Source organism: Euprymna scolopes, chromosome 19, assembly GCF_053919585.1.
Source record: "Euprymna scolopes isolate OS-2025 chromosome 19, ASM5391958v1, whole genome shotgun sequence".
NCBI classification, from domain to species: Eukaryota; Metazoa; Mollusca; class Cephalopoda; order Sepiida; family Sepiolidae; genus Euprymna; species Euprymna scolopes.
The window spans coordinates 72694182-72709012 of record NC_136500.1 but is presented as its reverse complement, the minus strand read 5'-3'; the positions used below and the strand labels follow the sequence as shown (position 1 = coordinate 72709012).

General features: G+C 32.7%; 1 protein-coding gene across 16 annotated transcripts in view; it reads right to left on the bottom strand.

Moving 5' to 3' along the window:
• LOC145303663 (protein still life, isoforms C/SIF type 2-like) overlaps window positions 1-14831 on the bottom strand; it is a 1026311-nt gene that overhangs the window by 130452 nt on the left and 881028 nt on the right. For 9 of the 16 annotated variants that reach the window (XM_080145246.1, XM_080145250.1, XM_080145251.1 and 6 more), the window contains one exon: window positions 8704-8775. The exons of 4 other annotated variants lie outside the window; for them this stretch is intronic. In XM_080145246.1, the coding sequence (XP_080001372.1) occupies window positions 8704-8775 (72 nt within the window). The remainder of the gene's footprint in view (window positions 1-8703; window positions 8776-14831) is intronic. 3 more of the 16 variants (XM_080145247.1, XM_080145249.1, XM_080145252.1) reach the window with 1 other exon arrangement.

Below are 14831 nucleotides of genomic sequence, written 5' to 3'. Positions count from 1 at the left end.
TGGAAATAAAAAATTTAAGAATTAAAAAAAAAAAACGTTTACAAGTGTTTTTGATATAGATGTACATAATAATACTTTGATAAGTATGTTTTAATTTAAATAGGGATGGTATAATAAAAGTGTGGGGTCTGTGTTCGCGCCTGGCCTCCATAGAATGGAAATAGGCACAAACTTTAATAAAGACTTTTCATATCTATCTGCGTAAGTATACTTTGATAATCATGTTTCAGTTTGAAGAAATATGGTATAATAAAATTATGGGATGTTCGTTCGCATCTGACCTCCATAGAATGGAAATATGTCACAAAGTTCAACAAGGTTTTTTAATATAGGTCCACAGAATATTGTGATAAGTGTTTCAGTGTGAACAGGTATGGTATAATAAATTATGGGGTTTATCTATTTTATTTTTACTTTCATCATATTTTGCTTTGATTTTTTGTTTTGATACCCCCAAATTCGAAACCATCTCTTTACAACCCTTCCTTTTCATAACCTATCATACTTTAATAAATCAGAGTCCATTTTCTGTAGGCTGTCTTTTTAACCCAGTCAACAACGGGTACTTTTGCTAGTATATATATATATATATATATATATATATATATATATATATATATATATATATATATGAGAGAGAGAGAGAGAGTAATACATGCTTTCACGGACTGATTTTTTTTTTCACCCGCTTGAAATCACCTTTTCTAATTAAGCCGATGATGAAGGTTCTCATATTGGATTTCTCTCTTTTTACTATTAGGCCCCATTTGTCAAGGGACAGACTTCTCTTTGGACTACTGCACTGCCCGAAAAAAAAAAACAATTTTCATTATTTCAGCTGTTTTGAAAAGTTTCCAATCGGATTATATGCATCGTCGCGCTGGACTTACTTTGGAATACATTCTATCTAAAGAACTATTTTGCATTTTGGATCAACTTGAGAGGAGTTTCATTCAAGCTGAAATATTATGCACGGTTTGTTTTTATATTAGTTTTTTACATATCCAATATTTTTTCATTTTTTTATTTGGCAATTTATAACTACAATAAATTGCGGTTTCACTTAATGCTTTAACTAGCAAATTCTAGCATTGCTACAAATATTATTTGCTGATTTCTTTATATCCTCTGATCAGAAGAATAATAGGAATAGCATTCTTTGAAACTCCGCGGAATAAGGACTTTGTAAATTGTTTTTTGGAGTATTCAGTCGAACAATAAATTTTGATTGCAAAGTTCAACTTACAGTTTTAATTTTCTTTCTCTTATATATATATATATATATATATATATATATATATATATATATATATATATATATATATATATAAATGAAGAATCACCCACTTTATTATCTGTTTCTCTACTTCACTCTCTCTTTCATGTTTTCTTCTCTATTCCCCCCCTCCGTTGTCTATCCCTTCCCTAAAATTCCTCATCCCCACCCCCATCTACTTTAATAGTCCTCGTTAATTCACCCAATATTTCTTTACTTTTTCATTTCTAATTTAAATGTTCTGAAGCTGGTTTTATTTTTGCATACCATATAGTTTTATAATGCCGGTTTTTCTCCTGATGAAAAGCTTTTAACCCCCGAAATGCCATAGCCTAAAGAGGTTCCTTCTCATTTTTCTCTCATTTTCGTCCTTATTGACCTGATGATTTAATAAAGTTCAATGTAACTTTTATTCCTCATCTTTTTAATTTAATCTATCAATTGCTCTTCTTAACTAGGTAGAGCTACTACTATCTGGATAGGTTAGCTTTATTAAGAAAATATTTTTTAGCTCATTTATTTTATATATATATATATATAATTATTTTTATATATCTACAGACACTAGTATTTCATATTTATACAATTATCAAATAAAACACTAGCGAAGCATAATTTCTTTTCTCAAAATTTTTGCTGGAGGATGTACAATCGTTAGATATGTTGATGATGTAAAAACTGATAATGATGATGATACTGACACTTATCATCCCATAAAAATTAATTGCAGCAATCAACCATCATTTAACTAATAAGAAATTAGCTATTTCAGTGAAGCCACATTAGGTTTAAGTATGATTCCATCTTTTAGTAATTAGCATCCTTGGGGTAAAAAACTTGTAAAAAAAAACCTACCATGGTTTAGCAAATTAATGATTTCATTTATGTTACTTTTCTTCTTTCTTTTTGAGATCATTAAACTAGGCTTGAACCCACAGTGCAGTGGTTAGAGTACTTGGAAAAATTCAGTTCTAAAAGTGACCTTCTTCTGGAGGCTGAAGGTTCAATCCTCAGTGTGGACGACCGAAAATACAATTAAGAATTCCTTAGAACCTCTGTCCAGTCATGACTGACAGAACGAAAGCATGCTAACGCCCGTGAATTAAATAAAGGGTTTTGTTCAAAATTTGTTGCAGATTCCTGAGTTCGACAACATTCACCTGAAGAAGGTCGGAGAGGTTACATTAATCGAAACGTTATGAAAATGATACTTAAGATGAGAACAGTATTCCATAGAATCTAAATTATGTGAGTAATAGTTCTTGCTTGATAGACTATAAGTCATTAACCTACGTGTGAGAAGGAAAATATGTTCAAATTAAGTAACGGAAGTGCAGTAGTTAACAATATGGACTATGGATTAACTGTACTGTTATATCTATGAAGTTAGAGATGAGGATTGGTAATTTGGATTATTTGGACAACTGTTCTCATCTTGAGTGTTATTCACAAAACATTTCAGCCGATGTAACCTCTGATCTTCTTTGGGTGTATCTTGTTGAACTTGGGAATGCACACAGAATTCTGAATGGAACCCATGGTGTACCGGGTAAAATACTGAGTTAAATTCAGTTTTAAGTGACACACTTCTCGAGATTGAAGGTTCAATCCTCAGTGCGGGTAATACTAAGAATATATTCGTGAATTACTTAAGACGTTTACCAGATAATGATTGATGGAACCGGAATTCTGTGCAGATTCCTGAGTTCAACAAGATACTCTTTAAGGTCATAGGTTATATTGACTGAAACGTTGGGATAATAACACTCAAGACGAGAACAATATCTAAACCAATATCCAAGTGATAGTGTGCTGTGTTTAAATAGGGGCCTATTGTATCACTTTCATTAAAACCCCCGGGAAAATTGTGACACCATCACACCTTCCCCAGCTATATATGACAAGAAAGACTAACCTCTTAAGCCTTAGTATGACTACTAGTCTAGGAGAAGGAAAACTTCGAAAATCCATAAGTTAAATCAACTCAAATTTATTGGTAAATAAACAGTAAGGTGAAATAAACTATGTAAAAGGCAGATATGTACATTTATATACTATCTAAATATTTGTCCAAGGTGGGCTTTCTTCAAGTATAGTTCCTCGATGTTTGCTGCAGGCCTGTCAGACTAAGCAGTGATGGTTCAGAATAATCCTTTATTTGAATGTTTATAATAAAAATATGTTTATGAAACAAGGTTTTTAATGCTTAATCTGAAAGGCCCACAGCAACTGTCAGGGGACTTTGCTTGAAGACAGCCTGTTTTTGTTTTTTTTTAAATTATTATTAGTATACAATCATTTTTGTCGGTGAGAAATAGTCCACTGATGATGTCCTATGAAAAGAAATCCAGAGTAAGGACGTCAGCAACAATCAGGGGATTTTGCTTGAAGAAATCCAGAAGATGATATTAAATTTGAATGTGGTAGGCTATTCACAGACAGAGAATGTTACCATTATTCTGTTAAGACGAAAGTGCCAATGGTACATGTTTTGTCGCTTTTTGGTAAAAGAAAAAAAATTTATTCTCGAAAGTTAAATTTAATGAGGATGGTATACACGAGAATCCGCATCATCCACAAGTGAGAGATAACCATCTAAAAGTCAACAACCATGATATATCCAGCATCGCATTGACATATTTGCACATCTGCAAGCTGGCTCAGTCATGATCCAGACTAATCACTAAATCTGATTGGGAATTTGGTTTGGTTATGTTTCACCAGTTTTGTAAGAAGAAAGATGTTATAAAATGGCTGACTTATAATGGTAATCCCTCATCCCAATATCACCTGCTTCGTTTGACTTCTCCCAAGACATCCAACATTTGGAGCAACCTTCTCTGACTAAAGATGATTCAATGTTTAACATATTTCCTTCAGTTCCTATCTCATTTATATATTTAAAAAAAATCTTATTGATTGACCAAATATATTCTTATATTTTTATACCATAAAGATTAATAAAACAAAATAAAAAAAAATACAACAATATTATCATCGTTAATATAATTAAATGCATTAAAAATTGGTACAAAACCTCTGATTTTGTGCAGCATGTAATGTTAGGTGACAGAAGAAAAAAGAATTTAAAAAGAAAATGTCTACCGCTTCTAATTAATTAAATATGTTGACGATCTTGTGAAGTAACGCGATTTCTTGTTACCTCATATGCAAATAAAATACTGCCAGTTTGAATTAAAAAAAACTGTTTTTTATGTTTTTCTGGGTTTTTTTTTCAGAGATTGCGCTGAATTTGAACTAGTGAGCTTTGCTAATAGTGTGTTAAATTTGAACTAGTGAGCTTTGCTAATAGTGTGTTAAATTTTTGAAATAGTGAACTTTGCTAATAGTGTGCTAAATTTTTGAACTAGTGAGCTTTGCTAATAGTGTGCTAAATTTTTGAACTAGTGAACTTTGCTAATAGTGTGTTAAATTTTTGAACTAGTGAGCTTTGCTAATAGTGTGTTAAATTTTTGAACTAGTGAGCTTTGTCAATAGTGTGTTGAATTTGTAACAGTGATCTATGACAACAGTGTACTGAACTTGGAGTCAGGAGCTTTGAGAGCAGTGTGTCGAATTTAATCCCATAAATTGTTAGTTTAAAGTACAAAATAGTTAACAATCCATTTGGGAACGTGCAGAATACTTAATTTATTATTTAACCACAGTTAATAAAAACATTATTTTTTTCACTTACTAAAGTTAATAAATAAAAACACTAACGGTTAATAAACCAAAACAAAATCTTGTTGGTGTTAATACTGCATGCACTTTGCTTTATATTAATCATCATGTGAATTTTGAAAAATTGATTCAAACAAACAGAACCTCATTTTTACCTGTGTTTTTTTTTTTTTTTTTAACTGGGTTTAACAGCCAACGTTTAAAATCAATAACATGTCGTTATTTGAGTTTGGAGGCAGGCTAAACTTATTTTTAACATAATTTCTTTAAAATAAACTGACCAAGACATTAACTAATTTCTGTTGTGTTAGCTAGATGTTAACAAAAATAAATAGACGTGAAAATGCTTATGACGTGTTGAATGATTCTCTAGTAATTGTGAAATGTGCTGGTTTATTAACAAGGATATTGGGATGCAAACAGATTTCAGGTTTTTGGTTTCCAATTTTTTTCTTTTTCTTTCTATTAAGAAAGAACAATAAAAACCAATTCGCCAACCAGTTTTGACCATGCATTCCAAATATAAAATTGTTAAAAAGAGAATTAATATTTAAAGAGAAACACCCTTCACAACGAGGCAACAACAATAATATCAACCAACCATCACCAAAATCCATAACCTTATTTTTCCACACCAATCAGATTGTTCTGAACCCATTCCAAACCAGCCAATCATATATCAACAAATCAATAACCTTATTTTTCCACACCAATCAGATTGTTCCGAACCCATTCCAAACCAGCCAATCATATATCAACAAATCAATAACCTTATTTTTCTACACCAATCAGATTGCTCTGATTGGATTTAACCAATCATCTTTCCCAATTACGGTTATAACAAGATGAATAAAACTATTATTATTTGGAATATGATTCTCTTAAACAATTCTAAAATTATTGATTAGGGTTAGACCGTTGACTACTATGCTGAGTAAAAAATACCTTATCTCGAATGTGATTAGAACCAGTCGAATAAGGCACACATGATTAGTAAATAAATATAAGACACGACAAAACTTTTATGAGTACATCATAATCAGTAAGTAGTACAACTAGTATCTAATACATATAGTAACTTTCAACTGTTTATATAAAACGTAAATTTACCTAATAGAAAGAACAAATAAGAAAATATTTTCCGTTATACTTTTATAACTTCCCTTTTGTGAAATCTGTCATATATTTATATACGTTAACAGATATAGATACAGCTGTTATATATGTGTGTGCGTGTGTACGAGGAAGGTTAAAGCATGAAATTAAATTTCAAATAAAATGGCGTTTTTAATATATGGAATAGTTGAAAAGCATGATAACAAACGAGTAAAAATAATAGCACAGACACACCTGCATTATTTGAACTACTGTTCTCATCTTGTGTGTCATTCTCACAATGTTGTAGTCTCCGAAGATCTTTCAGTATGTCTTGTTGAACTCGAGAATCTCCCCCTAATTTCGAATGGAACCCTTTATTTAATCCATGCAAATAACCCAAGGACCGCTGGCATAACAGGTAAAGTAAAAAGAAAAATTAAGTTCTAACTGACACTTTTTTTTTAGAGGTTGACGGTTCAATCCTCAGTGCAAGCGATACTAAGAATAGAATTTCAAATTACTTAAGATTTCTACTTGGTCATGGCTGGCAGAATAAGAACATACTATCCTCGTGGATTAAATAAAGAATTTTTTCTTAATCTGTTGCGAGTCTCAAGTTCAACAAAATATTTTCGAGTTCAGTAAGTTAGACCTGAAGAATGTCGGAGGTTACATCAACCGAGATATTGTGCAAATATGAAGATAAGAACAGTAGTGCGAATAATCGAAAAAAATGCAACTTATCAATCCCCATCTCCAAAATTCAGAAACACAAACACATCTTTAAATTGATATTTTGTTTAAATCTACCTAAATACCGGTTGGCTCTAGAGATGTGCCGATGTTATTATTTTATTAGTCTATTTTTATGCTTTTCCACTATTCAATATACTAACATTCCATATATGTTATATATATATATATAATAACATGAAAATCAACTTCTCAAAACCTATCTTTCTGATATCCAGAAACTGAACCAAACAAAAGAAGTAGACTCAATATATATATATATATAAAGGCTCAATATCTTTTCAGATACAGCGTTTTAACAATAATAGATAATAAATTTCGTTTATCTTAACAATTTACTGCAGTTTCATGACTTATTCAATTCCTGAAAGTGTGTTAATATATTCCTGAATAGTTGAAAACAAATTCAAACTTAGTGGCGTGTAAGGAAAGAAGATAATCCAATCCTATTAAAACCATCTTTCTTTTCATAATATTCCTTAATATTAGGACTTGTACTTGAGTCTTGAGACATACAATCAAGGAGTTAGCCCAAGACAACACCTTTTGGTGATACCACATCAGGCTGTATGAAGATATCGGCTTTCTGACTTAAATGCATTAAACATTGATATTTTTTTCCGCATTCTCTTTGCAAAACTCAATCATGTTTTGCACAGTAAAAAATAACAAATTTTGAAGCAATAAAAACAAAAACCATGAATAAATATTTGAAGATATAAAGAATCTGAAGCATGAGAACTTTTTTCCAAAATGACCTTAGCACACCACTGTTCAAACGGAATATATTAAAACACTTCGGAATATCAGATATACGATGAAACTGCAACAAAGTGTTCAGAAAAGCCAAGTTTATTATTTATTCGTATTATTTGGATTCTTCAAACTACTGTTTTCATCTTGAGTGTCATTTTCACAACGTTTCAGTCGATGTAACCTCCAACCTTCTTCAGGTATATCTTATCAAACTCAGTAATGTTTCTGTCAAACTCAGGAATTCTGACAGAATTTTGAACGGAACCATTTATTTACTTCATAGGGGTAGCATGCTCTCGTTCCATCAGCCATGACTGGATAGAGGTCCTAAGTAATTCGCAATTGTATTTTTCTGTCGCCCACACTAAGAATTGAACCTTCAGGAGAATATCACTTTTATAATTGATTTTTCCAAGTACTCTAACCATTGTGCCACGAGTCCTTGAGGACAATTCTAATACAAATTTTAAGAACCTTCGTACTAGAACTGTTCGCAAGAACCCATGGCACAGAGGTAAGAGTATTTGGAAAAATCAATTGTAAAAGTGATATTTTCCTGACAATTGAAAGTTCAATTCTCAGTGTGGTCGACTGAAAAATACAACTGCAAATTACTTAGGATCTCTATTCAGTCATGGCTGATGGAACGAGAGCATGCTACCCCTATTAAGTAAATAAAGAATTCAGTTCAAAATTCCGTTCAAATTCCCAAGTTCGACAAGATACACCTGAAGAAGGTCGGAGGTTATATCGACTTAAACGTTGTGAAAATGACACTTGCGATGAGAACAGTAGGCGAAAGAATCCAAATAATACGAATAACCAATCCTCATCTCAAAAATTCAGAAATTAATTATTTTTTATTGTTATAAACATATACATACATGCATGGATGTGTGTCGTGAGTATGAATGCATGTATGCGTTTATCTTGTCTTCCACAACAACCAAAAGACACGTACCACCTAAAACCGACTCTATATTCCACCCACCAAATTGCTGACCCAAAGCATACCAGGAAGGTCAACAGATGTCCCTCGTGACACAGAGAAATAGAAGTGCTAATAGTAATTTGAAAAAAAAAAAAGAAATAACAATGATGGGCATGGCAGGCAGGCAGGGTGGGTCACAGCTTACCTGATTGTCATCGTGTCTTTTATGAACGCAGTGTTTTCCTTTTGCTCTAGGTGAGAAATACCCTGCACGCTGCTGCACCAAAGCACGAAAAAGAATGGACCTTTTCTCAGATTTTTAAACGGCATCGTGTTGACAACAATAAAATCACATGTATCGAGTGGGGGATGGGGGCATCATCGTCAAGAGAACACAGTTATCAGAAATAGAATGTAGACTATCAAAAGGGGGAAAGATAACGCACACACACGAATGGGTGTAGGTATACTAGTAGTAGACGGTAAGCAGCATCCGTTGTTATCCCCGGATAATATGGAATGCTGATCACGGAAGAAGTAGAAAGGGAGAAGGGGTAATGGAGAGAAGAGAGCAAAGATGAACAGGAAATGAAAGAAATAATAACAGATTATGAAATGAAAAACATTAAAAAAATATAATATTTCAATGACATTTTAAAATGAGAATATTGGAAATCAAATGGCATTATTGAAAAAGTATATTAAGAAGTTTCAATATACAATTTATTTTTTCTATTGAAATTTTTTTACTTCCGGTTTCATGGATGAATAGGTGTTAACTGTCAGATTGGATTAATATAGATTAGTCTTATATGTAAATGGTCAAATCCTTCGGATACCTCTGATTTTTGTGAAATTTTCAACAATAAGCATGAATTAATTCATATTCACTAAGTTTTTTGTTTCTTTTGAGTATTTTAAAGAGTTTTCAGGATGTAATTTTGTCATTTCTTTTAAAATGAACCAAACGATGTATGTAGAGACTCGCAAAGAAAAAAAAAAAAACACAAAAAAACTCTGACACAATTTTTTTTTTCAGTGAAAGAAAAACGTTATTTATTTCGTTCACTTTCACAAACAATACGTATATATATACGGCACGATCATGTTGACACACCAGTTCTCGCCAGATCACCGAAGTTAAGCAACGCTGAGCTTGCCAAGTACCAGATGGGTGACCATTTGGGAAGGCGAGGCGGCGTATGTACTGCGAGGTAATATATATATATATATATATATACCAGGTTGGGAAACTGGCGTGGTCTATTTCCTCTCAAGGGCAGATGGGCCTCTCTTAAGCCGTGGTAGGCAACTGATATAAAAAAAATATATCCTTGATAGCCTTGGCGAAGCATCAAGTACTTCCGGCCATTAGAAAAAACGTGAAAGATTCCGTGGAATTTGTTCACGTTTCACCTGCGCCTATTGGCATTGGATGAAACATTTCTTCTTTTCTTTTCACACACACAAGTCACGAATACGTATTCACAACATGACGCAATATGTTTTCTCTTTCTTTCCCTTTCCTGGTCCGATCATAGTCCTTTGTTTCTAGCTACAGTCAGGTGTTGTGTTGCAGTAATTCTCTCTAGGACCCACAGGTCGGCCGGCTCGCTTTCTAAGGAGGAGACTCCCGTGCTTGTCCGCATATGTACGCATTTCATTTTATGATGTCATGCTCATGCCACGGTTTAACTCGACATGCGAGTCGGCAATATGCGTACGTGTCCTGACTTGGTCATTTAATGACAGAGCCAGCAACTACATTACAAAGGGACATAATACGGACACAACTTCTCATTTTAAAATTCTAATATTTCAGATTGGCATTGAATTCGACCCATACTTATTAGATATGAATTAGATAAGAATCACTGAATTTCCCTTCTTAAGACCACTTGTAACAGCGTGGACGCACGTATGCAAATGCATGCGAAATGACGTCACTGGTAGTGAAAAACAAAGAATTTAAAAAGGAGGTAATGTTAGAGGCGGGGATAACGTTCGAGATCACGTGAGAGGCGTGAAGAAGGTTCAAGATCACATGGGTGCCGTTACGGTCGTAACGATGAGGAAATAAATATCTTTGTTGAAAAGAAAAAGTGAGTTGAAGTTCATTTCTATTCTTTGTCTTCTTTGCGACTGAGGCTACAATGTGTTGGTTCCTCGATAATGTTACACATTTAAGCCTTGAACTTTACACATTTGCTTGAATCAAAATCATTTAATGGATTTGGATCAAATTAGATTAGGATTCTGTATATAATATTTATTGTTATATCTTGATTTTAATCCTTATATAAATGCATTTGGGGATTAATATTACTTATCTTGGTAATTATCTATTTTCGTATGATAATAGATGTAGACTTCAAATTTCAAATATTATGGAAAATTTTTCTTCAATTACGCCACGATTTCCAATTAATCAGAAGTAGATGTCTTACTAAATATTGACTTTGCTTTCTTGTTTTTATTGAACAACAGACAAAAATAAATGATTTTATTTTTTTTTTTTATAAATTAACAATTTTTTTTAATTATAATTTTCTCAAAACTTTACTTCCTGAATTTTCATTCGCTGGTAAATAAAATTCTTTTAGAATTTATTATCAAAAAAATTATATTCTGAATTTACGACAAAACTAAACTTCAGTGAAATTGTTAGAAAATATATAAAAAAAAAAACTTCACCATTACGTAATTCAAATTAAAATGTGCTCTAATTATTCACTGTTAAATATTGATTTATTTTTCAATAAATCTTTCAGTTCGATTTTCCAGCGAAAACGGTTGATTCCCTGCAATATGTTATTAACTTTTGATCAATATTGGTAGGAAGAATGCAGGAACTTTATGTTGAACAGTTTCTTATCCAATGCTGTTTACTCAAAGAACATGAAATAATGGAAGCGTTCCATCTTTGGTCGATGACAGATTTAAAATCTTTAAATTTATTGAAAAGTAAAATTTAAAAAGATAAGAACTAAAGCGTAACACTGTTCAATGGAAACAAGAAAGCAATTTTTTTTTTCAAAATTATCTGGCGTTAAGGTTCATTACTTACCATTCTACATATCGTGTGGACAAAAGCATTTTAATTACAATATTCATACGGATCAAAAAGACAGAAAGGAAACATTCAAAACACAAATCAAAGCTCAAAAGAAAGAAAATAGAAAAATAAATTAAAAAAAAATAAAATAAAAATGCTACCCCAAAATTAATTTTCTTTAAGAATTTACTTTTTTTTTTTTCTTGAATAATCTGCTAAGAATTTTACACAAAATTTAGAAATCAATCATAGAGAGCGCCAAAGCATAACGGTATATATATATATATATATATATAATTTTCTTTTGTTTAGATAAAATAATTTGGTGAATTCTTTTACATCTCTGCAGCAATTTTAACATCTTTGATTTTAAAAGTTTGAATTTTTTTATTTTAAACATTCTTTAATCACTGAATTCAACGTTTCCTTCTAAAGCACTTCTCGGTATATTCTCGCTCAAAACGTCTTTGACTGTTAATCTAATTGACATAGTATGGAATAATATCTGCACACCGATGAGTTAAAATAATTCAGAATTCTTCTTCATTAGAAAGAAAATCTCCTAAAATGCATTTTTCTTACTGTTCTGTATTTTATCTGTGCTTTCGAGTTCGATTAATTTTTTTTAATACCAAAACCTAACAATCCAATTTATTTCACATTTAGCTTTTGAGGACGACTTTTAAATTGGAAAAATGCTGTAGCTTCTGGCTTCTACAATTTTAATGGATCTAAAAAAAAAACTAAAACTCCGTTTAAAGAGAACATATAAAATTTGTTTTTGAAGATAAATAAAAAATTACAACTAACAATTTAGCATCGGAGATTTTAACGAACTTTCCGTTCTTTCCTATCTTCTTTTGCTTATAAGATAGACAAAGCTTGCCTAGGCTGTTTGACATTCTTAGACTGTTTGAAAGAATCTAGGGATGAAATGGCTTCATCTAACTACCAACTAATGAGACAGAGACCGCACTAACCAGCAGGTGGTATCGCCAATAAATCGTTAATAAACTGCAAATTATGTCTAAGTCAACTCAGATATGCCCTAAGACTGGCCCCAGAAGGAATTTCTAAACAAATTCTTCAATGGACGCTTGATAGAAAAAGAATAGAAGACAAAAATGAACTGAAGCAAACAATTAAGAGATTGGATTGCAACGGGAAAAAACTGGAAGGATGCTGTGTATCCAAAACGATGCCTTATTTGATTGCATCATGCATCGCAGGATATGGAGTCTAAATAAGTAAGCTTGCCTATAAGTCTAAATATGTGAGCCTGCCTATAAGTCTAAATGTGAGCCTGCCTATAAGTCTAAATATGTGAGCCTGCCTATAAGTCTAAATGTGAGCCTGCCTATAAGTCTAAATATGTGAGCCTGCCTATAAGTCTACACTGCGTATCAAATTATTAACGAGTTGACGTGTTTTTAAATATTTAAGGAACGAGTGAATAAAAATCCATGAAACTTTGAGAAAGTGCTTACAATACTATTCAGCTACTTCAGTCAAAAATAAAAGTATTTAAAGCAGTATGAGCGAAATTATGGCAGAAGATAGGAATATTTGTTGATTTCAGTGGGTCAAGTTATTAACGAGGTTGAGAAAAAACACGATATACCCATAACTTGTTTATTGAAATAATTTTCAAACATTAAATGAACTAGGAAAATACTTAGAACTCAATAACTACATAGCAATTTCTACGTTGACATAATTAGTAGGGGATATGCGATCCTTTCTTATGAATAACTTGTAAAAGACGTTAGTCCACAGAATTAATCAAATTTGTGATTTCGTCAACAGTTATTCCTTGCGATAACTCTTGGAGAAGCATCCCACAACTCATCTTTGCTCTTAAATTGGCGTCCACTTGTATAGAGGCGTCGCTTCATGATGCTCAAAGGTTTTCAATTGGGTTAAAATCTGGTGAATTCGCAGGCCACTCCATCTTCCGTAGCCCAGAGAACCCCAGTTGCTGCAAACACTCTTTGCTTTTGTTTGCTGCATGCGAGGGAGCATTATCCTGCATAAAAATAATGGTTCTTCAGAACGTCAACCTTTGCTTCTTAAGCCATGGTTCAAAATGCTCCTTTAGAAAGGCTATGTAAGCATTTGACGTCATTTTTACGCCTTCTGGGACTCTCCATGGGCCAACTAAAGTACCTCCGATAATCCCAGCTCAAATCATTATCCCATCACCACCTTGTTGGCACGTTAAACGCTGATGATGATGTCGTTCATCTAGGACCCATCCCTTGCTTCAGCCATCAGGAGTGACATGCACTTCATCCGTGAACAAAATTTTGGAAAAATCGGTTTTCATGTTGTCCTCTGCCCATTTCAATTGGTTTTGTATGTGATGTTGCTTTAATGAAGGCTTTGTCACAGGCTTAGCAGACTTTGCCACCTTTTTCAGAAGGCGATATCGAGTAGTTTTTGAGACATTCTTCAATCCAGTTTGGTCAAAGACTTCTCGACTTCACGATTAATTTGAAGTAGAGAACAGCGTGAAACAACTCTAGATTTACCTTTATCAGCTCTCTTACATACCTTTGTAGGGTACTTGACAAAGTTCTTCACAGTTTGGTGTTACCTTCCTATCATTTTCGATATTTCGAGGGTTATTTTACCTTTTGCTAGCTGTTCTGTAATAGTACTCTTTTCAGAACTACTCAAACCACCTTTACGACCCATTTTATTGGCGAAACAAACTGTCTTGTTAATAATTTGACACACCTTAAATACCGTGGATTCCTCAATTACGATGGCAAGTTGTTTACATTGCGCGGAACAGTATGAAAATTTCACAGTACGTACAATTCAGCATTGCCAACGGTTTTGAAGCTTTTGAAACAAAACTGCCGGTAAGTTTTTGAAACTGGTAAAAAAATGTTATCTCGTTAATAATTTGACATGCACTGTAAATATGTGAGTCTGCCTATGTCTAAATATGTGAGTCTGCCTATAAGTCTAAATAAGTGAGTCTGCCTATAAGTCTAAATATGTGAGTCTGCCTATAAGTCTGTGCACTTTTTAGGTAATATTATGCTTTCAGACTGAGGCAATTTTCTATACATAATCATTTACATAATCTGAACACGATATCGCTTTCAGTAATGGCTACACGTCAGAATAAGTCTGACCTTTTTTTATAGCCTTAACGTCAGGCAGCAGGTAAATCTATATAAATAAAATAGTAGATTTATGCGTGTGTGTCTGTAAATATTTAACCGATAAACTCTTAAACTACTGCTCACATAACACTGAAATTAACA